Source organism: Musa acuminata, chromosome BXJ1-10 (genome assembly GCF_036884655.1).
Source record: "Musa acuminata AAA Group cultivar baxijiao chromosome BXJ1-10, Cavendish_Baxijiao_AAA, whole genome shotgun sequence".
In the NCBI taxonomy this organism is placed as follows: Eukaryota; Viridiplantae; Streptophyta; class Magnoliopsida; order Zingiberales; family Musaceae; genus Musa; species Musa acuminata.
The window spans coordinates 20,561,597-20,583,584 of NC_088336.1; the positions used below are offsets into that span (position 1 = coordinate 20,561,597).

At 37.6% G+C, this 21,988-nt stretch overlaps 3 protein-coding genes across 5 annotated transcripts; all 3 read right to left on the reverse strand.

Moving 5' to 3' along the window:
• Positions 1–546: 546 nt before the first annotated feature.
• LOC135595414 (tRNA (guanine(26)-N(2))-dimethyltransferase 1-like) lies at positions 547–8,226 on the reverse strand. Of its 2 annotated transcripts, XM_065086288.1 has the most exons (12): positions 7,958–8,226; positions 5,005–5,298; positions 4,760–4,847; positions 4,538–4,659; positions 3,421–3,560; positions 3,272–3,344; positions 3,099–3,187; positions 2,893–2,998; positions 2,558–2,770; positions 1,617–1,811; positions 1,378–1,455; positions 547–1,043 (listed from the first exon to the last, which is right to left on the reverse strand). In XM_065086288.1, the coding sequence occupies exons 1-12, from the start codon at positions 8,060–8,062 to the stop codon at positions 771–773; spliced, it is 1,776 nt and encodes a 591-aa protein (XP_064942360.1). In that variant the 5' UTR covers positions 8,063–8,226; the 3' UTR covers positions 547–770. The 2 variants fall into 2 exon arrangements, with proteins under 2 accessions (XP_064942360.1, XP_064942362.1); XM_065086290.1 differs by lacking the exon at positions 5,005–5,298 and having other exon boundaries at positions 7,958–8,200.
• Positions 8,227–8,993: 767 nt separating this feature from the next.
• Positions 8,994–19,885, reverse strand: LOC104000414 (ultraviolet-B receptor UVR8). 2 transcript variants are annotated; one of them, XM_009422447.3, is made up of 9 exons: positions 19,748–19,885; positions 18,486–18,756; positions 16,951–17,144; positions 16,829–16,876; positions 14,103–14,175; positions 13,407–13,578; positions 9,818–10,249; positions 9,545–9,736; positions 8,994–9,242 (listed from the first exon to the last, which is right to left on the reverse strand). In XM_009422447.3, exons 2-9 carry the CDS (start codon positions 18,736–18,738, stop codon positions 9,179–9,181), a joined length of 1,428 nt encoding a protein of 475 aa, XP_009420722.2. In that variant the 5' UTR covers positions 18,739–18,756; positions 19,748–19,885; the 3' UTR covers positions 8,994–9,178. The 2 variants fall into 2 exon arrangements, with proteins under 2 accessions (XP_009420722.2, XP_064942363.1); XM_065086291.1 differs by lacking the exon at positions 19,748–19,885 and adding an exon at positions 19,614–19,738.
• A 562-nt stretch (positions 19,886–20,447) lies between these two features.
• Positions 20,448–21,656, reverse strand: LOC135594953 (protein PYRICULARIA ORYZAE RESISTANCE 21-like). The gene is made up of 3 exons (XM_065085460.1): positions 21,355–21,656; positions 21,183–21,264; positions 20,448–21,099 (listed from the first exon to the last, which is right to left on the reverse strand). The coding sequence occupies exons 1-3, from the start codon at positions 21,457–21,459 to the stop codon at positions 20,636–20,638; spliced, it is 651 nt and encodes a 216-aa protein (XP_064941532.1). The 5' UTR covers positions 21,460–21,656; the 3' UTR covers positions 20,448–20,635.
• Positions 21,657–21,988: the final 332 nt, after the last annotated feature.

The following is a 21,988-nucleotide window of genomic DNA, read 5'->3' on the forward strand; positions in this document are numbered from 1 at the left end:
AAAAATTGAAAACCAAACTGCCAACTGATTCGAGTCAATTATGAAAAAAATCAGCACAAATCACCTAATGAGGTAGTTAGGCTCATTCCAATCTGCATTCTTTTCCTTTTTATTTCTCAGAAATTAGACAGAGATATAACCCTGTTGCTACACTTACTCTAGTTGGTCATGGACTTTTAGTTCTTGCTGGGGATGAGCTAAAGGCGGTCATTACCCCCTTTTGGGATATGACCGGGTGGGAGTAAATTCCAAGGGATATTTAGAGGATATCCAACAGAGCACCAAGAGATGAAGCAAAGGAACATAAGGCGTACCTATCAGGACTGTCAGACTTCAATCACCATCACCCATGACAGCATGACCCGCTGGGCATCGAGAATTATTATGTATTGGAAACCATCACAGCTGCGGCAAATAGTATTCTGTGAGAAGCATCAGCAGTGCACATCAGAAACCATGCAAACATAGCAAGTGATTATTCGATAGTTTAAAATTAAAAAAGAGAACATAGCTTCAGAGTCTAAAATTATGTACAACTCAGTCACAGAGCAACTAAAAGAATCATAAATTTAATTTGCTTCGGTCAAAACTTGTAAATTGAACTCGACAAGAATTCACAAATCAGCTTTGCTTACATGCTCCTCTTTCTCCAATACCCTTCAGGTAGCAGGATAACCAGGGAAATTAAAAACTATGACGTGAATTGGCATTGGATTAATTTAGCACAACCAAGTTTCAAAAACATCATCATTCGACAATCAAGTGTGTCATCATGATTGTGATGCAGACACATCGACAGTCTTTTGACGCTTCGTTGCAGGTCCTTCAGCCAATTTATCTGCCACTGCCTCAGATGATCCATCAGCTTCTTGGTCTAGAGACCCGCTCACTACATCGGGACCCAATAAAGAGCAGTGCTTGCTTGTAATTTGCCTACCTGCCCTAACCTTAGGGCCCCAATGCCTCTCGGGATTTGGAAGATACCTCACCTCCTTCTTGACTTTTGCTTTGCTGAGTGAAGCAGCTGCTCGAGCAAAATTCGCCTGCAACATAAAAAGATGCATAATCAACCACGAGATAGTTCTTAATGCCTCAAGAACTAATTAGAATAGGCATTTTAATGTAAGCTCAATAAAATTCATCAAGCAGTTTCATGGTGCAACTTCTTTGTTCTCCAAGGTGAAATCAATTTCTGGTCTACAAAAGATATTAATTAACTTTATCTAGAGAAAGTAGGAAAAAAGAAACTGACATCAAAACTACACTAGAATTCAACTTTGCGGCAAATTCCCCAGGCTCAAAAGTTGGAAAGTGTTTCTGGAGGTGTATAAGCTAAGGAAAGAAATGCTGCCAAGCTACAGAAAGAAAGCAACATACTTGTAGTTTTGGTTCTTTGGACAGTATCACTGTTCCTGACTTGTCTGGTTGTTGTGCTTTGATGGGATGATTCTTGACCTGGAAACACATGCGAGAAATCATCACCATGTAACACATTTCTGCAACTACTTTCCATATGGAGATGCTACTTGAAGTGACAATAGTCGCAACAAAGGAAAAAGAAAAATCACACTGACACACATCATCAAGGGTAACAAAAAGGAGGATAAGAAAACTACCCAACAACGCATAATGTCCCAAATAACATCCATTGGAGCATCAGTTTTCAGCCCCAGAGGATTCACGTGACTTCCTGAGATACGATATCCAGCATTCAGCACTGCAGAACGAAACAAAACTGCAGATGGGGAGGTGCACTTGAGAGTCGAACATAAATTGTGGAGACTTACAAAGAGAGGAATATCATGTAATTCCTGCACATAACATAATATAAACTTAAGCTGACTCTGGTTAAACAATGACAACTGTAACTTAAATTGAAAGTTAATAACAGTAACAACCAGTGTGCCATAATGAAAATTGTGATTAAACAGCAACAAATTCATCAGTAAAATGGGTATACCAACCTAATATAAAAAGAAACTCAATTTAGATGTTTCAGTCCCTTGCAACCTAGGTTAAGGTTCGAGTGCAAGAGCCTCCTTGCTTGCAAATGTAAGATTATGTACACCGTTTCCCAATCCTAAATTGGCAGGAGCTTCATGCACTATGACTACCATTTTGATAGCAAGTCCTTAAATAATAATACGGATGCAGGTTGAGTCTAGGAAGCATCTGTATTTGCAGGTAAAACTGCATACATGAACCCTCCCAAAACCTATATAGTAGGAGCCTAGTGCATAGGGCTTGTCTTTTAGTTAGAACAAGACATCTTTGACCAGTTTCCAGACTTGCTTGTAAACAACAATTAGAAAACATAATGCTTCACAATATTCCCACAGGTTGCAAACTGTGCAAAAAGAAAATTGTAATAACCAGTAAACACAACTATTTACATGAATTTGAAATAATAAGAAAGATCATGGCAAAATAAAATTCAAAAACAAACAGAGATGTCATCTCCCTGAAGCATCACAATTCCACAATAAGTAACATTACTTTGGTATCACAGCTGAAATGCATGACTTTGTAGCTACTAAGTTAAGAGAGAGGGTGGCACCTCTGATATAGTAGTTAGCACAGCAGAAATTTTTTCATAAGCAGGATATCTTTCCTTCATAGCTTTGACATTTGCTAAAATAGAAAATATCCATTCCTTGTCATGCATAGGAGCAGACCATATTGGACCACCCATGTTAAATTTCTTTCCGCAATCGCTGCACTCTTGAGGAACCACAGGACCATATCCGGGTGCAGATTTCACACTTTTGTCCTTTAGATCCAATAAGACAAAAAGGAACCAGAAGGCATAAGATGTTAAAAACTATAGATTAAATTAGGGAAAAAATAAGACATCTTCGAAGGCAAGTTGAATGGTCTGAGTGGGCAGCTTACCTTATTAATTGTTCTCCCAACACTTTGGAGATGAAAAGAGTCACAGCCAACACACTGGTAAACATATGAGAGTTTAAGAGGTGTTTCTTTGATTGCACTCGCGGAGCTGAGTATTGGGCCATAAATATCAATTAACAGTGCATCATATGATAACACAGAAAGTATGATTTATAATCCAATGTTAGGGCAAAAAATAAGTAACTTACGTATATATCCGAACAAAAACTCGAACATAGAAATCCATATAGACAGAGAGGATAGGAACAATATGTCGCTTGTAACGGTTTGCATGACTCTGAATTTGGGAGAGGATAAATCAATAATAAAAAGAAACCCCAATTGCATTGTTCAAAAGTTATTGACAAAAACATGGAAATACCTCAATGCATGCCAAGAGGATCCGCAAAGCCATTTCATGGCAATATTTCCCTTTCAAAGGGTAGGAACCATACCTAATTTGAATTCAACAATTGGATTATTCACACAATAATATATCTTTCTGTACAGTAGTAATGCTCAACTCCTTACTTTGAATGGCAAACCTCCCCATTATTTCCACAGAGAACTGCCATATCAGTAGCTGTGCACATCAAGATGCCTCCATCTGCAACTGATTGGACTGCTGAGTCCAAAAATACAGATGGTGATCCATAAGGATCAAGATCAACCTGCAAGAAAAATAATAACAAAAGGTCTTAAGTCTCCAATTAAGTAAATGAGATCTAACGTGATTTGGCCAACAAGACATATATCATGAGCCAAACCAGCCCCCAGAACGAACAAAGTTACTCTGCTATAATCCTCACTGACTATCTGCTTTCAGATAGTATGCCATAATCCTTGGACCATGTAACATACACATCGAGCGCATATGATGGACGACATGGACACATGAAAAGGGTTTCCACTATGAAAATTCAAATGGCTTAAACAAACTTTCACCCCTTGGCCTCCTAGTTGACAGACTGACATAGAGGCCTTTGACTGCAAATGCTCTATGGATAATATATAGACTCCTAGTTGGGCTACATGGGTTGTTTAATGCCAGAAACCATAATATATAGCATCAAAAACCACAAGATAAAAAAGAATAATTGACTAAATTTTGATAAAAGCAACTTGCAAGATGTGATCCATGCAAAAGATTATTGAAATTGAACAAACTTGAATATATGAATGAGCATACAGAAGCCACAAATTCATGGTCCTCTACTTCAGAGTTCAGAGGGCTTTTTATATGGATGGAAATAAGAAGACTAATCCAAAAATTGCTTTAAACCAGAGTTTCTCACATCAGCTCCCAAGGCCTTGGATAGATTGGTGTATGAACAAAGGTAGAATGATATATTTTACTTTAACTACAACTAATATATTTTCTACAGCATAAGTACAAGAAATCTAGGTACCAGCTAAGCTACCACATGATATTCTACCATTCTAATCTCTATGATTTGATGACACTCCATTAAAAGTTACAATTGCAATAAAACACTTACAATTAAAAGAAAATATTTTTAAAAATGGCATCACATGTAGATTGAATGAAAATTTACCACATTAAAAGTTACAATTGCAAGAAAAAACTTACAATTAAAAGAAAATATTTTAAAAAACAGCTTCACATGTAGATTGAACAAAAATTTACCACATCAAATTCTTTCTGATGAGTGAGCATGTAAACACGAGCATCAGCAAGATGAGCTTCAACTTTTGAGCATGCAACAGAACCATTAAATTTTATGTTTCTCTTGCAAGCTTCAATGGATGCTGTGACAAAAATAAACTTTATGGTTCAAAACCCCAAACTAGATAAAAACTGAATAGTTATATCATATGCAACATTGGAATATAACCAAAATAAAGATACCTTTATCATTGTCCAGAGCAATAACTTGCCCTATTCCATCTACCTCACGGGCATATCGCAGAGCTCTTAGTCCAGAAGCGGCCAAAGCCTACCAATATGAAGTGCAAAACATGAACACACAAAATACGCATCAATTTTTTTTTTTTTTTTGTCATGGGACGGAAACTCAAATGACATGACTCTCAATAAGACAAAATGTTAAAGCAGAAAACCACCAAATTACTCATACAAAAAAAAAAACTCGCCTCAAGGACTCTTGGTGCCTTAAGTTCTTGAGAACCTTTCCAAGATGGCATCCTTATGAATCCTTCTGAAATACTTTCTGTCTCATCTAGAGATTGATCTTGTTGTACATCAGTATCTCCATTAGCCTCTGCATCCTGAGTGATACTGTCGTTCTTTGCAACAGATACAGAATTTTTTTCCTCAGGAACCTTATTTTCTAGTCTACCCTTTTTGCTCAAATATGCATCATGCTCTTCCTTGCACTTAGCAATATAAGTCCTCAAAACAGCAATGGACATATCTCGGTTGTAGACCTAAAGAAAGAAACAAACCTTTGTACTTTTGTTTGCAGCATCAAGATGACATAAACAGCAGAGAAAACCAGAAACTTGAAACAAATGAAATGATAAATACAACTGTGGAAAGGTTTATTAGAAATAATGAGGTGGAAAACGATGGATTCACTTAAACATACAGCAAAAGATACTGTTATTAATTAAGGATTGGATACTGGATCAAAAATGTTGCTTATCCTGTCAAATTCAGACATGAAACCCAAGCTCTAAGTAATTAAAATGCTTCTTCTCAAGCCAAATAAGAGTTCATCCAACTATCAAAATAATATTTTCAAGAAATGATAATTTATGACAATATCAAAATAAATTCCTGAAGACCAGCATTGAACTCTAAACTAAGCTTAATAATTTTGTGCATAGTAACTGTGTTTGATTACAATTTTAAATTCAACTAAGTAGAGAGGGGGAAAAGTGCTAAAATTTTGACTGCCTAACAAGCAAAAAACTATATCATTTTTCTCTATTAGTTAATATGAGGCTTATATCAGGTTAAGTCTTGTTGCATTCCAATTAAGATTTTTGTGCTTTGAATTTTCTTCACAATGGATTAATGTTTTCAGTATCAACACATATATGACAAGTAAAAAAAAGAATAATTTAAGTTCTGGGATACATGAGTTCATGCTGCATCCAGGACATGTATGTCTGCCATTTTCATCTTCTCTATGATGTTCAATAATCAAATTTATGTTGTCCTATGACAAACTTAAAACAACCATCCAAGTTCTCAAACCTCACAAACAACTAAACAGATAAGTATTCCGATTTTCAAAAGCAATGTGAATCTGTGAATACCTCTCAAACAATTACAAAACAAAACTGAAATGCTCAAACTTGATTCTTCTAGTGTCCTATTAGATCAAGTATCTTAGCTAGTCTCTGCAATTTGGAGATGATTAAGCGATGCCTACCGACACTAAAGCTCAAATATGATAACATTATGCTTTAAAATATCTGTTGCACTACTAACTACTAAGTACCAACCGGAATTTACAAGTGCAACTAAAAACTGGTATTTAAAACATTTAGCTATGTATCAGTGAGCACATTGTTCTTTTTTTATTTTCTATTATTTTATTTAATGAAATTGGGTGACACAGATCAGTGTTTTGCTCAACATCTCAGTACTGTACCAATCCGATAAGTTGTCAAAACCAGAATCCCCCCATTGTTGAAATCCATGAGGCATGTACAACACAAGTACAATGAACACTATCATAGCTTTGGGCCAAGTACTTCTTTGATCAGCCATATCTCTCATGACACTACCAAACATAATTGATAATCACCGTTGGAAATGCAATCTTCTTTTGACTTGCCAAGAACCACTTAACAAGATTCCACAAACTCAAGAGCAACCTCTAAAACTCAAAAGTCAATTTTCCACCATAATATTTTCAAGGAACTGCAACTTGATGTTGTGGTGCTGTTCCAAAAGTACCTCTATCCTGTGTCGACCTTTTCTTGACAGAAAAATTGAAAGAGTAGCAAGCAACAACTAGATGGATAAAAGTTTAAGAGATGAACTGGCAATTGGATCGGAGTTGAAAGAAAATGTTTGTAGAGAACCCTTAAGGCACTGTAGGGACCACATACTAGCATTCTAAAGAACTGAACTGAACAGGGCCAGTTGCACTTAGATATTTATTGTATACGCTTGGTTCATGTCTCAGTAACAGTGAACACAAAGCACCAACTTCCATATACTCCTAATGACAAACAATTTCACAATAGCAATTAGCCTTAGGCCCTTAGCACATTGGCACACGTGAAAGTCCTGTAACTTTGGGTGCTCAAGTTGTTTACAAGTGAGGTGCCTCTAAAGCAGGATTGATAGACAGTGTGGGTTACACAAAAAGGTCATACAAAGTGAATTCCTAAAAGATTCAACCTCACACCAGGATGGCCTCAATGTAACTATCATTATTAAAGTTCACATCTATATTTGGCACCTAGCACCGCAAATCCCAATCTCAAGCATGGATGAAAAAGGTGGAGGGGTTGCTTTAGGTCACTTACAATCATCATAACAAATCTCATGGATATGGATCTTAACTGATTTCAATATAGATCATCACTCACCTTCATCACCTAGGTGTCTCGGAAATGATAGCAAAACATTCATGTAGCCAACACTAACTAGTTGGGCCCAATGGGCTAAAATTTAAAAAAAGTACCAAAATTAACTGAACCTGTGACTGATAAGCATTTTTCAAAGAATGTATTGGTACTTCGATTTAACAAATATCAAATTTTTGTGATGTTTCTGATGTTTAATTTCATACAGACAATCGACTAATACGTTTACAGCACGACATCTTTCACCCAAAAGATGTAACTATAAAATATACGTTTTCAGCAAAATCATTCTTGGTGTGCTACATTGAAGAAAAAAGAATCTAATTTATGTTTATTTGAGGAATATTGTTTACTCAAACTAATCAAAACTATATCGATTAAACCTAAAAAAAGAAACAAATGCAAGCATATCTTACAACCAAAACAATGCAATCGTGGCATCAACCGAGACAGCGAGCGAAGCAAGAGCTCCCAAGAACGCACGAAAAACCAACAAACACATCCGAAAGAGCAAAAGAAATCAAAGACGGCCAGGCACCTGGGCTTTGTTGAAGAAGACGGTGTTGCTGGAATGCATCAGGATCTCGGCCTCCCCTTCCTTAATGATCTTGTAGTCCCTGAGCTCGTCTTCGACGTCGCCCATCTCCGCCGGTCACGATCTATCGGATTCCGAAACCAGAAACAAGGCGATCGGAGATTCAGGATCGACCCGTGCGAGCAGCGGAATCTGGAGATCCTTCTTAGGTGGCGGCCGTCCTCAAACCCTAAGCGTCTTCTTTTCCAGTACTACAGGTCGCAAGCGTGCGCGAATCCTTCGCACTCGAAGAGTCAGCCAATATCTCGCAACTGAAATATAAAACGAACATTAGTTCGTCTACCCGGTAATATTTTACCCAAGACATACCCGCCTTGTGGTAAGAGACAAATGGACGAGTGCTAGGAGACATGTGCAGAATAATTAAATCCTGCAGGATTCTTTTGCATATACACCCCTTCATCTGTTGGTATTTGCGAACTCCTCGAAATGTAGCTATTATTGATTTTAACCTAGATTTAGTTACCTTAGTTTGTATTCAACTTTAATAAGGTTTCATTTGGTCATAAGATTAACTATAATTTCATTATAGATGAGCATAAAATAATATTATAAATATTAATTTGATGTTGATATATCATACTCACTTATTAAAGATTGAGGATTTGAAACTTCGTCAGAACCACATCAACTCAATTCATTTTGATTTGAACCAAATAGATATCACGGTTGCATCCCTCAAGCAAATTAAACTACCTTAGTTTTGTAGACATTTGATTGTTCCTTACATCTTAACCCAACCATAACAAATAAGGCAAAGAAAACCAGGATTGGAATTGACATCTCTACATATGAAATCTACCTAGTCCTACGGATGCCTAATGTCAAACTTCAAGTTCGTAGCAACCACAGTTCAGGTTACAAATCTAGCCAACGTCAACTCCAAGTTCAAAACTAAAGAATTTCTTGCCGAAACAAAGAGAAATAGGTTTTGAGGAGTTACACAAGTGAGATTAACAAAACTAAACAGCCAAATGCATAGTTTTCTAGGGTCAATCTGCTTTATTATTCAAGGAATTTATGAAATGAACACCCATGTGTCGAATGAATGTACCAGTCTTTTTTTTCTTTTAGTCTGTGTCAACCGAATAATGTTTTTTGTCATGGACAATGATTAAATGGTACATAGTTGAATGATGAATGAACCAATACTGTGACCTAGTTTTAGTCCTCTCGATTGGCTTCTTCCTCTTCATTGTCACGGTTATCCTGTTCAAGAAGATGTTCCCTGCACACACACGCACAAAAAACACCAACTAAAAGTTATTCCTGCTAAAGAAACTAGAGTATATGATTCATAAAACATATGAACGTGTTGGTTTTCCGGAATGTTGAGACATTCCCAGTTTGGTAGCAACAAGAGGGGAAATCCAAAATTCCAAATGTATATATTTGTGTAAATTGCACCGAGATAGAACTTCTGGAATTAAAGCATAGCTGCATCCAACCTCAAATGCAGGGTTCCAATAGACCAAATTTTCTTGTTTTCCTATAAAGAATTAGGATCTCAACGCATATGTTTGTCCGTACCTATATCTTTCACACAGTCTTGCCAAGGAATCCGCACCAGTTCGAGAAGCAACATCAGCAATTGTAAAGCAATTAGAAAGATTTATACTCTCTGCAAGCCTGAACTCACACAGTTCTTTCAATGTGTGAGCATCAGTCAACACAGCAGAATGACCACCACCAGCCGCCAATCTTTTGACTTCCCCAACACACCTTGTAATAAAGACCAAGAAATTTAGAAATCAAGATAAGAAAAAAACAAAAAAACTTTGACCTTTCCAGAAAATAACCCACCAGTCAACAGGTGAGGGGAACCAGGCATATGTCGATTTCTCATTGGCTGCTTGACCATAACTATTATAACCCCATCCATATATTCTTCCATCTCGCATGGAGATGAGCGTGTGAGAATGCCCGCAGGTAACAAGCTGTACACCCTTAGGTATGACCAAGACTGGAAGATTGCGCAGTAGCATATCAGATGCATTAGGAACACATGAAAAGAATCCATTCTGGGGACCTAGTCCAAGCTGTCCTGCTTGCCCACCACCCCAAGTGTAAAGGGCTCCTTGGGCAGTTAAAGCACAAGTATGTACTCCACCACATGCAACATCCTTTACGGTTATACCATCAAGGGCAACCACTCGCCTTGGAAGCAGCTCTTTATCACCACTCTGAGGAGAACAATGTCCAAGTTGTCCCATGCTTCCTAGCCCCCAGGTATACCTGGAGAATCAATCAACAATTTGAAGTACAGAAGTCCACATATAGATATTGGATAATCATTGCAAAAATGCAAATAAAAAATGAATGAGAGTTTTTACTAGAGGCAGTTTAAAACAAGAGCATCTGCTTCCAATCAAAGAGTACACTGATTATGAAACACGTTATAGGTATATAATAATCAGGACAAGAGGTCATCCTCTTTATGAGTTAATTCCACTGAAGCATCAATAACTTGTCATGGTGCCTCATTCAGAAAATTCCAAATTTTGACAATGTAAAAGACTTCAGTAGTATTGCGATATTTATCAAAGAGTATGGAGTCCTAGATCAATTATTTATGCTGTACTTTGTGATAATAGTTAATGATAGGTTTACATAATTTACACTATCTGAATCAACGACAAAGAAACACTGAAACCAGGACAGTTCACATATCATATATACTTTACCATATCGAAAGAACACACGGAAGAATAACCACCACATGGATCTAAGAAGGAAAGGGCAATGATAAAGGAAGCGTTAATAAATTACATAATAGAATATCAAAAAGTGCAAGACCAACAGACCCATTATATGTCTAAAGTTTTAATCACAGGATACAGTCAATAAATAAAAGATGGATTGATATATAAATAGAGACAGAAAGGTAAAAAAAAACATGCTAGAAAGAGACTCGGGGCCACATAGGCCAAAAGAAATCAATGACACAGGACTGTTGACTGATGACCAAAAGGCATCAACAAGTACTCAATACAATACACCATAATAAATGAGATTTATAAAATAAAACTCATGATAAAATATAAAAAATATGCCACATCTTATATCTTGACAAATCAATGATGTCATGAATGTCAAATGGAGAGATGGAAAAGACAAATTCAATATTATTATATATGAAAACGTAGTACGTTTGTAATTGAAAGCAAACAGAATGGGATTTCCATATTATTGTTTGTATGTTACACCTGGACAAAAGAGAAATTGCATGCACCAAGAGAAGTCCAAAATAAAAAAGATAAAAGTAACACTGAAGCAGAAGAGACCAGGAACAATTGTGTTCAGAGCACAAGCAAGAAGTACCTCACTGCAATTCAGAGGCTTAGTCAATCTTGTGACTCAGCATACAGTGTAACAGCAAGAGCAACATTAACAACATATCAACAAACAACATTTCAGATCAAGAAACTACTAAATGAATAATATACCATATTTATGTTAGTCACATAGACAGATCATCTGTGCATACACCCCCAAACAATTGCAGAAGGAAAAAAAATGTTAGTTATCACCAGTCAGAAAACAAAGGAGATTGTGTAGTGGCATTACATAACGCAAAAGTTGCAAACAACAATAAATTCGAATTATGTAGTACATACAAAAAGGAACTTATTGCATAAGGGCCCAAGCTAAAATAAAATGCACCTTGACCACTGATGTTACCATATAGTTAATTCCATTATCCTTCTTATATATGATCATAGGAGCAATTGGTTTGTCTACTCTAGAAACAGAGAAGTTTCTAAAACAGGGGTTTATCCAAATGTAAAATTAGCCCTTCAAATTTTTAGTAAACTGGATTAATAGGTACAAAAGTTATCTAAAGGTGGACATGATTACATTCCTCACTAACAGATTATTATTATTATTATTTAATTCAACCAATTCAGACAAATACTTACTATTCTTGAAGTGACAGACTAAAGAAAGCATATATAACTCAGAGATTGATCAACCAAGGGTATATGTGAGCACAACTTATTAGATATTCTCTTAACATCAGAAATGCAGATGTTACTATTATCACTTGGACCCAGATTCTAAGGAAACATCCAATTCAAGAACAGATCAAGAACAAATGAGACAAAGTGTGGAAGTAACCATTAGCATAGATCAGAACTCAGAAGTACCATCCATTCAAGAAGAGATCAAGACTCACTACGATAAATGTGGAAGAGTATCATTAGCATAGAAATTTCATCCTAAAGAACCCGCTTTCCTAACTAATCTAAGATGTGAAACAATGCATGCCCAGATACAGTTAGAGTTAGAAAAGCATCTAATCATCCAAACAGAAAGACCAACAAATGTGTGAGTTCCAGGACCTGAAATTCTGGTGTAACAAATTTGCCAACTTGACCTTCTGCATTTTTTTCTTGAATTGACAAACATACATGTCAATGCCAAATCTTTAAGAAGAACACTAACTTTTTATTGGATTGTCTATGGTGGGCTCATTGATGAACTAGAACTTATCATAATATAAGTTAAATGCTTATAAAATTTATCAAATATCAACATCTTAGAATTAATTTAGCAATTCATTTCAAATTTGTCATTTGTTGGGACCAATCCAATTTTCATAAAGAATCTCAATCTTAAGCACTATGCAACTTGTGTAAAATGAAATTGAGAATAAAATATTTCTGTTAGAACACATTCCAAATAAGATATCCAAAACTTATAATCTGCAGAGCAAAGATCAAGTAATGTATAAAAAAAAACATACAAAAATTAGAAATGACAGGAGCAGAACTAATATTTGACCATTTAAAATTATCAAGTATGAAAAAACCTAGCTTTCTACATAATTAATAATAAATTTTGGAGAAGAAAAACGTATATGTTTTTTTTTTTTGAAGTATGTGCAAGAAAAAAAATACAGACCTAGCAAGAAATAGAAGTAACCAGAAAAAGAAAAACATTTTATGTTGCAACAACATTTTGAATAAAATATACTAGAGATACATGGATATCAGTCAAACATTATTTATATTAACAAAATTATATCGGTATATTGCCTATTATGCATGCATATGCACTGATGATAAGACCAACTCATAACAGTAGAGACACTAGTCAGAAGTTATTTATGAATATAAATGAGAGATGAAAATCAAGGAGACATATTGATAACTCCAGAATGTATAATCCAGTCGTAGATAATGCCACTAGGATGAGAATTAACACTAATTGAAGACTGAAGGTCTAGGCTGGTTCCATGACTTCCTCTCATCTTCCAACCAGTAAGGTCTCTACGTTAGAAGCACTTCAAAATCCAAAACGCTAGTTGCCTCATGCAATAAACCATAAAATCTGATCTGTCATGCTACAGAGACAACCCTAGGAACCATTTTCCTCTCAGATGACTTACACGTCACCATCTTCTGATATTGCAGCAGTGTGGTACTCCCCGCAAGCCACTTGCCTTATCTTCACAAGCTCAGGGGGTTCATCTAGGAACCTGGCATAAGCATTCAATATCCGAGCTCCCTGTAATCCTTCAGATGTAAAACCTCTGCCAAGCTGGCCATACTCATTGTAGCCTGGTTTATCAGAAGAGTAACATGTATCTAGTTAATACCTGGTTCAAGGTTTCGGAAGATATTTACTGGCTTTTCTCCCAAACATGGCTTAAATTTGACTTTCTCTATCTCTTTTACTTTTTAAATTTTTTAGGCATATAAACCCAAATTATGTGGAGCATGTTTCAGAATTTTCAGCTATAAGAAAATTTTATGAAAAAGCACAAATACAACATGTAACTCCGAAATGCAAACATGAGGTTTTAAATGTTGGTTGAATAAAAAAATCAATAACTTATTGGATGAACATGATCTAAGAGAGTGTGCAGTATGCCATCCTACAACATTCAGTGTTATCTAATAGAAGAACAGAAGAATAAAAATGAATGGTATACAAGTGATACCAAGCTGTATGATCAATTACCGGTACTTGGTAATGGACCATAAATATTGGTTCAATATGTACCAGTCCAAACAATATTTTTAAATCATGTGCCAAGATAATAGTGTTATAAGCTCATCAGTCATCAGTGTCAAATAATTACCCCAAGCTTGAAGCAAGCTATCCTCAGATAAGGCCACTACATGGACTGACCCACAGGAAACTTGACGTATAACCTACAGGTGAAAAAATTTACACATTGAATCAGAGTACAAGACATTGCATCACTATAGAAGTTAACAGAAACCAGAAAAGGATAGTAGTAAGGGAAATATAAGAACATCTGCTGCAACTTATACATAATTCAAGGATGAGTTTCCAAGTTCCAACAATATAATCTGTCACAAGTAATAAATCAATTAGACAGAAAAAAAAAGAGAAAAGAAAAAGTGAGGCCCCGATATGACAGCAAAGAGTTTGGACTCCACAAGAAGAACTAATAGGGAGCCTAAAGTATTTTTCATAACCATTTATGCACTAAAAGCAATGAGCAATTAATGTCATTATGGTCCAAGTGCAAATGCATCAGACAAACACAACAGAGAAGGCTAACATGACAACAGAAGGAAGAGTAGTAAAAAAATATGAAAATAATCAGGAAAAGAAAACCTTTGTGATGCACAATGAAAATATAAAAGTTAAAATATTATAATATAATTTTGGAGAAAATATAAAATAAAATATTAAAAAAATAATAACTTTGTTTTACAAATTTAATCAATGACCTAAAAGGGCATACATAGTTTACGAAATCCTTATTGTCAATACAAGCAGCTAATTAATATTCTAAAACTAAATCACTAATCATTTTAAAAAGATACCATTACTTAAACCATTAAAGAATCCATAATTATGTTGTAAAGTCAAGTTTATATAAGTATATCATTGTATAATAACTTCCGGTAAATGATTGGTAAACCAAGTTATAATCTCCATCACTCTCTATGCTTCACTTTTTATTTCTCTATCAACTAAAAGAACTAACTACTCAGAAGTCAGATCACAAAGGAAAAGCAGCTCCAAAAAGTGCACTTTGGATATAAGTACATAACTTTGTTCACCAATGTGACTAATGTTGAATCTCGTATTTTGATGATGAAACCAATTGATAATTATGTTTATGTTTAACTGCATTTTGAGTGATGCAGGTCTACTCGATCAGGATTAGACAATTAAGGCAGGAGGAATTGACGTTGCGCCGGAGGAGATCACGTTAGGATATTGGATGGCAGAAGGCTTCGGACGTCGGGCATCGGGCCAAGAGCGGAATTGCGCCAAGGATATCGGCGTTGCGGAGGTCAACCGCCGATTGGGCAACAAGCCGCAAGAGAGGACGATGCGCCGAAGAATCGGACAAAGCGCCAACTAATGACGTGCCGGGCAACAGAATGTCAATTCGCTTTATAATAATTGTCTAGATCGGAGTAGAGTTTTTTGTTTGTGTGTGCAGGATTAACTACGATAACGATGAAGACATAAAGCGAAACAAAGTGCTGGAGTCAAGCGCGAAGGATTCGTTGGGAGTTCGAGAGTTCGACGGAAGTCCGAAGGTTCGTCGGGAATGCTGCTGGAACTAGCCGAGAATGAGTAGGGAGCTTGCCGAAGGGTTTTTCGGAAGCTCGCCGGAAGGTTTGTTGGAAGTTCGCGGAGCTCACTGAGAAAGATCGGAGCTTACCGAAGAAGCTCGTTGGAACTCGCCAAGATCAAATCGTGAAGTCTAGGAGCTTGCCGGGAGTCCGCAGAATGGTTTCCGAGAGTTTATCGGAAGTCCGTCGGAAGTTCGCCGAAAGCTCGCCGGAAGAAGTCTTGACTTACGGACTTTGTAATAGCTTAGAAAATGTCTTTAAATTCGTAGTTAGCACGTTAATTAGGGTTAGGATTAGGTGTTAATCCTATAACCCAAGTAGGGGCCAATTGGGCCCGAGTTCGGACTGGTTTGGGCCAAGTTTGGAGCCTAACCAGTGAGCTGAATTGGCCTAGGCGGTGGCACCGCCTGGGCTAGGCGATGGCACCGCCTGGGCTAGGCGGTGACACCTCCTGGGCTGGGCGGCTGCACCGCCCAGCACCCGAGCGCTGGGCGGTGGCACCGCTTGGCTGGGCGGTGGCACCGCCAGCATCGGGAACATAAGAGAATTCAAATTTTTGGAGCCCAAATTTGAATCCTCTTGAGGCCTATAAATACCCCTCAAGTCTCAGCTGAGAAGACAACTTTTTGAGCAGCAAGTGTTTGAGAGAAAGGTCTTAGAAAAGTCCTAGCTAATCTTGTTTTCATTTTGCTAGTGTTCACCTCCTTCTTTCTTGCTAAAAATTTGTAAGAGAGTGAACCGCTTGTAAAGAGTTGTAAGAGGGGTATTTACCCTTCCCTTTCAAGAGATTTGCTAGTGGAAGGTGGGAGCCTCATCGAAGAGGGGCCTCGCAAGTGGATGTAGGTCATTTGACCGAACCACTTTAAAATCGACGTAATCTCCGGTTTGCGTTTATGTTTATGCATTTATCTTTCTGCAAACCTTTACTTTGCTAAGTTCACTGCCCTCATCTTATTACGTATGCTTTCAACGCAATTGAAACGGTTTCAAACGAAACATTATTTTTATCGTACGAAAGATTTTCTAAAACCGAAGTTTTAATCCGCTGCACTAATTCACCCCCCCCTCTTAGTGCCGCTCCGATCCTAACAAATAATTCATGTTTAATATGCATAGAGGACATAAAGAAAAAATGGCAGCATAATGATAATTGAGATTGAAAAAACATTGACAAAGAAAAACATAAAATCCCCAAGACAGTTCTTATCAGATGGGAATATGCTAATGTTCATATATTGAATACCGTGTTTGGATTAAAGGCTCCCCAATATAGGCGTGGATGGTTCGATCCCTGAAGACAAAAAAATGATGTTAACAATTGGAGTTACAGAAAAGAGCTGGCAAAATCCTATGGAAGAAAGCTACCTGATTTTGTCCCCACACCCAAAGCCTGCTTGTGGATATTGTGCCATCATTTTCCCGAGGTTCTGCAACAGCAGCTGTACAATGTGCTCCACAAGAGACAGATTTCACATATTCTGTCTGCAATGACTTAACCTTCTTGGGGTGCTTTCTACTCTCTTCAGTTCCATCTCCTAACTGACCAAAATCGTTTGCACCTTATATCAAACAAAATGGCTGGTTAGAATCCCTCAGTTTATATATTATCATAACCACAAAGGCCATCTTGGAAGTGATGCATATTTCTGAGATAAATATCCCAAAAGAAGATAATGAAATCATTGGAACTATTACTTGAAGCTGATCAAGTATTATAAAAAACAAGCTGATACATAAAAACACTTTCATTTTTTTTTCTGCAAGTTTATAATCCTTGGGTTACCACATCTGTCAAAAGTCAAAACAGTGCTCCAAAAATGGTCTATGTTCTGTATACGTGGCCTCATATGAGTTTATGCAAATTCATACTAAGATCTCATATTACCACCTCACATAGAACCCACGCAAACACATAATTCAGTATTCCTATGTAAACATAACATATATATACAAAAATTGATGTGGATAACATTATAATAAAAGAAGCAAGCAGATCTATTGCTTGCAGATCTGGTTTGTGTTTCCTTCTTATCACTATGATGTCCATCAAAATCATTACATTAAACTATAGTACATGCTCCATGATAATATAACATTAATCTTTTAGTTCTTTTACCAATCTCTTATAACTTAAATAGCTTCCTAAATGAATATAAATTTAATGGATTCCCTTTCAGATGCATGCAACCATACTGGATGCTATGATCATATAAATACAAACATGACATTGCAACATGAGTGTTGACATGGTTTTGGTATATGCTTTTACTTTTATTTTTTATTTTTTTAGAGTGGAGTTCAAGAGAGGGGATTAACATAGCTAGCAGTCGGTTTAAAGAAACAATATATGGAATTGGTTTACTGAACCAGCCTCCATGGTTTTGACACTTTCTGCTGTTTGTGGTTTCAGGACATGCAACAAGCAACAACAATCAACGAGGAAACAAGAGAACTGGTGGAGGCACAAGAGAAGACATGGGAAGAAAGAGGAATTCATTAAAACATATAGCAGGCATGAGATAAGTCTCCCCATTATCTTTTTCGTTTTCTCCCTTCATCTCATATTTCTCTTCCCCCTTCCCTTATCTTTTTTTAATTCAGCCGGCAGCCCCATGCCCACACAGAAATTTATAATATTTTGTTGACACATGTGATGCAGTGCACATATTCTTTATTCAAAGTTGATTAAATATTTCTTTGCTCGCACTTTATTGACATTAATACAAGTTATCATGTAAAAGAAGCAAAAGGCTTCTGACACTCTGAATTCAAGTTTCAGGAAAAAAATTTAATAATTTAAGTATCTAACTATGGTGGCCCTTGTTGAAAAATCATCACAAGTTATAAAAATAGTATCAGCCGAAGATCAAATAATAGACCTGCAAAAAAAAAACACTCACCCCATGTGAATAGAGACCCATCAGAGGCTACCGCTGCAGTGTGTTCCCTGCCACAAGCAATGTCCAACCATCTCAGATTATCTCCTCCAGCACACTTGAAGAGCTTGTGCGAAAGACTCTTTGGAATTCTCAAATGGCAATCTTTGCCCTTCCTGGCTGTCTGCCCATTGTGATTATAGCCCCAGATATATATCGCACTCTTGGTGGGGAGGTTGACCACTCGGACATCAGAAAGTATCCCATCAATATCCATTTTTTATGTGATGAACACCTAAATTTCAAAGTTGTTGGCAAAAGCACCTAAATTAAACCCAATCTAAATTCCATAGGAAGATCACAGTTTACAAGGAGAAAACATGCCAGATCTATTTCAAAAGCTTATCAGAAAAATCACATTAATCAAAACCAATCTAGACCATCCAAAGAAAAATCAAGGACTAAAGAGAAGAACATCTCAAATGTAATATCAAATAAAATGTACTAGCATAACCACTGAATCAAAACTAATTTAGATTATCCATGGTAGAAGCAGAAAACATCGCCAACGAATCTCAAAGAGCTTACCAGAAAAATCACCTGAATTGAAACCAATCTAGACTATCCACAGAAAGTTCAGAGATTACCAAGAGAAGACATTCAAAATCGACTCAATGCGCTTATCAGCATATTCACAAAAATATCAGAGATTACAAGGAGAAACCATTCCAAATCATTTTCCTGGTAAACTAACAAATCATTTTCTTGCTATATTCAAGATGATTCAAACAACTCCGTCCCCCAACCAAAATCAAGAAAGGAAGCTTGTCATGTTTACACAACATTCTACCTAAATCTAAAGTAGAATACATCAGCATCAACAACCATCAAAACAAACCAATGCATGCTACTAATTCCTGTTAGTGGTTAGTTATATTGTTAAGGCTAGCTCCACCAATCCCACGATCGCTTATCAGTAATGTACCTACTCCGATTCACGATGCATATTTCCAAGGCATATGTTTCAATCTGAGTAATCGAAAATGAACGGATAAGTTGAAGCATAAATGACGACATCATGTTTTCCTTTCCCGACAAATTTCATCGGAGAACGAAAAGCGCATTAAAGGGGGGTATTAATCCACCACATACGGGAAGAAGAAAAAAGTAGCTGAAAACCATGTCAATTGAAACAAATGCAATTCCAGACAAAGAACGGCCGGTGGGTCAACTTCAGATCGCCGGATAAAGAATTCGAAGGATTAGGAGGAACGGATGATTCTTACCGAGTGGAAGAAGGATCGAGAGAGGATGAGATTTCGGGGCAAGAGCAGCCTCAGATCGAAGGTGAATGCGATGGATCGATGGTCCGTCAAGAACGACAACGAGAGGGGTGGTTCCAAGATTTAGGGAAAGAGGACCTGAACCAGGCGACACGGAAGGTGGTCTCAAGGAAGATTCTGGTGGACACCGGAAAGCGAGGTCTTTTACACATCCGTCCTTGTACATTCTAAAATGTCATATGTGCCCGTAAGATTTAATATTACAGATATATTACTCAAGTATGAAATCATGTTGACAGTTTCTAAGTCAATTTAAATTAAGATCCTAATGCATATATATCATCATAAAATATATAATGAGAGGGATATATATATATATATATATATATATATATATATATGTCAAATTAAATACGAAACCGATGACTAAATACGTACGTTAGACAAAATAAATGAACGACCACCCAAACTCGTGGGGCCCACATCTCCGCTGAAGCCGTCGTCAGGCACGTCACGCACGGCACGCCATCTGTGCTAGCAGAATGATGGAGGCAAACAAGCATAAATTTACCATGTGAACCTCAATAACAAATAAGATAAGCGTACACCAATCATTTTAAGTAGGTCAATTAATAAGATAAGCGTGTAGCCCATGTCGAGGCAAATACACACAAAGACTGACAGTCAAACAACGAGACAAGTTTTCCCTTAACCAATGGTTCTTGAACTCTTCTTCTCACTGTCACGATTACGAAGAACACATCAGATCAGATGATCTCTGAATCATCATCGTCTTATTCATGTCATTCATCACTTATTGTCCTCAGCAGCTCAGCAAGATGAAACAAGATCGAAGAAAAGTGCACATGGAAGAAGGAAGACTCGCAAAAACTACATGATAATGCACGCATTTGGTGGGTCCTGCTCGAAGACGATCCTGATTTCTTGGCAGTACGAACCGCCGTAGACCGGCGGTGGATCGCTCCGCATCTTCCCGCAAGAGCAGCACCTGCAGCAGCAGCCATGGTGTGCCTCGGAGCAAGAACATCGGCAGAAGCAAGCCGGAAAAACCGGAAGGTAAACCAAGTCGGGCGGCTTGGACGATGGGGGTTTGGCATCGACGGGCGCATCTAACTTCGGCTTGGGATCTAGAGCAGTTGCCGGAGCGTCTGGCTGCTTTGTCGGTGGAGGGTTCTGGGGCGGAGGCGGCGGCGGGGGCTTTATCTGGATGTCCTTGATCACCTTGTAGGCCATGCAGCACAGCTTCTTGGAGAGGCAGTCCGGATCGAAGGGGCCCGATAGAGTGACTGTGCCGTTTTCCTCGTCGTAGGCGATGGATTGGATCCTCGCTCGATCTTGAAACAAGACATGCATCCAAGATCAAGAAGCTACCATTTCACGTACGATCCATGACATCTTAGAATTGCTACGTACGTACCCTGGAGTTTACATAGGGTTTTCTTGATCTTCTTGGAACAACGAGAGCATTCCAGGTCTACTTTCAGAATCAACGTGCAGGTCTGCATCAAACACATAGCCACATGATCGATAACGAGAAGAACGAAGACGATACCAAAACTGAAAACTAGTAGCAGAGGGGAACCGATCACCTTCTTTGCCATTTGCTCGAGTGGACAGAGTTCTGAAGCTGGAGAGAGTTGGCGCAGGGAGGAAGACGATGAGGAGGAAGGCAACAAGACTTGCTCTAAACGCATGCAGTGGATGGTTACTTAATGCATAGCGAAGAACAAACTTAGGGAATGGGCAAAAGGACAAGCCAGCCAGATCTCTCCTCAAATCCTGAAGCGTTTGGTTCAGGGAATCAGCTGATGACTTGATTCTTAGGCCACTCGAAGCATGATCTGTGCACTTTGCCTACTCCCTTTGAGATGTAGCACACCTCGCAATCACACTCGACGAGATAAAAGAAAAGGAGGAAACTGGAGGCCAACTGACGTACGTCTTGGAAGTATAAGATGTTTGGGTGTTAATTTTGCGTTGACCTGTTCAAGTCTTCCACGGTTGAGAAGAGTTGACGACCCTTCACATGCATGCATGTGAACTTCCTGACTTGGACGCACGACTGAAGCAATCCAGACTGGGAAATCAGGAGAGAGATTGTGTCATGCCAGATCTCAAGTTTATAACCAATTTAAGCATTTTAGATCATGAGATCTCAAGTTTCTTAAGTCAATGAATTAGTTTTCTAATGGATAGTATTAAATATTATAATGAAAAATTGGT

Excerpts from the sequence above, each read along its gene's own strand:
- LOC135594953 (XM_065085460.1), bottom strand. The coding sequence starts at position 21,459 with ATGCGTTTAGAGCAAGTCTTGTTGCCTTCCTCCTCATCGTCTTCCTCC. Across the intron at positions 21,265-21,354 it reads TCGAGCAAATGGCAAAGAAG|ACCTGCACGTTGATTCTGAA; the intron begins GTGATCGGTTCC and ends TGTTTGATGCAG. Across the intron at positions 21,100-21,182 it reads AACCCTATGTAAACTCCAGG|ATCGAGCGAGGATCCAATCC; the intron begins GTACGTACGTAG and ends TCTTGTTTCAAG.
- LOC135595414 (XM_065086288.1), bottom strand. The coding sequence starts at position 8,062 with ATGGGCGACGTCGAAGACGAGCTCAGGGACTACAAGATCATTAAGGAA. Across the intron at positions 5,299-7,957 it reads TCTTCTTCAACAAAGCCCAG|GTCTACAACCGAGATATGTC; the intron begins GTGCCTGGCCGT and ends TTCTTTCTTTAG. Across the intron at positions 3,345-3,420 it reads GGGGAGGTTTGCCATTCAAA|GTATGGTTCCTACCCTTTGA; the intron begins GTAAGGAGTTGA and ends AATTCAAATTAG.
- LOC104000414 (XM_009422447.3), bottom strand. The coding sequence starts at position 18,738 with ATGGATATTGATGGGATACTTTCTGATGTCCGAGTGGTCAACCTCCCC. Across the intron at positions 16,877-16,950 it reads GGGTGTGGGGACAAAATCAG|GGATCGAACCATCCACGCCT; the intron begins GTAGCTTTCTTC and ends TTTTGTCTTCAG. Across the intron at positions 10,250-13,406 it reads ATATCAGAAGATGGTGACGT|GTATACCTGGGGGCTAGGAA; the intron begins GTAAGTCATCTG and ends TTGATTCTCCAG.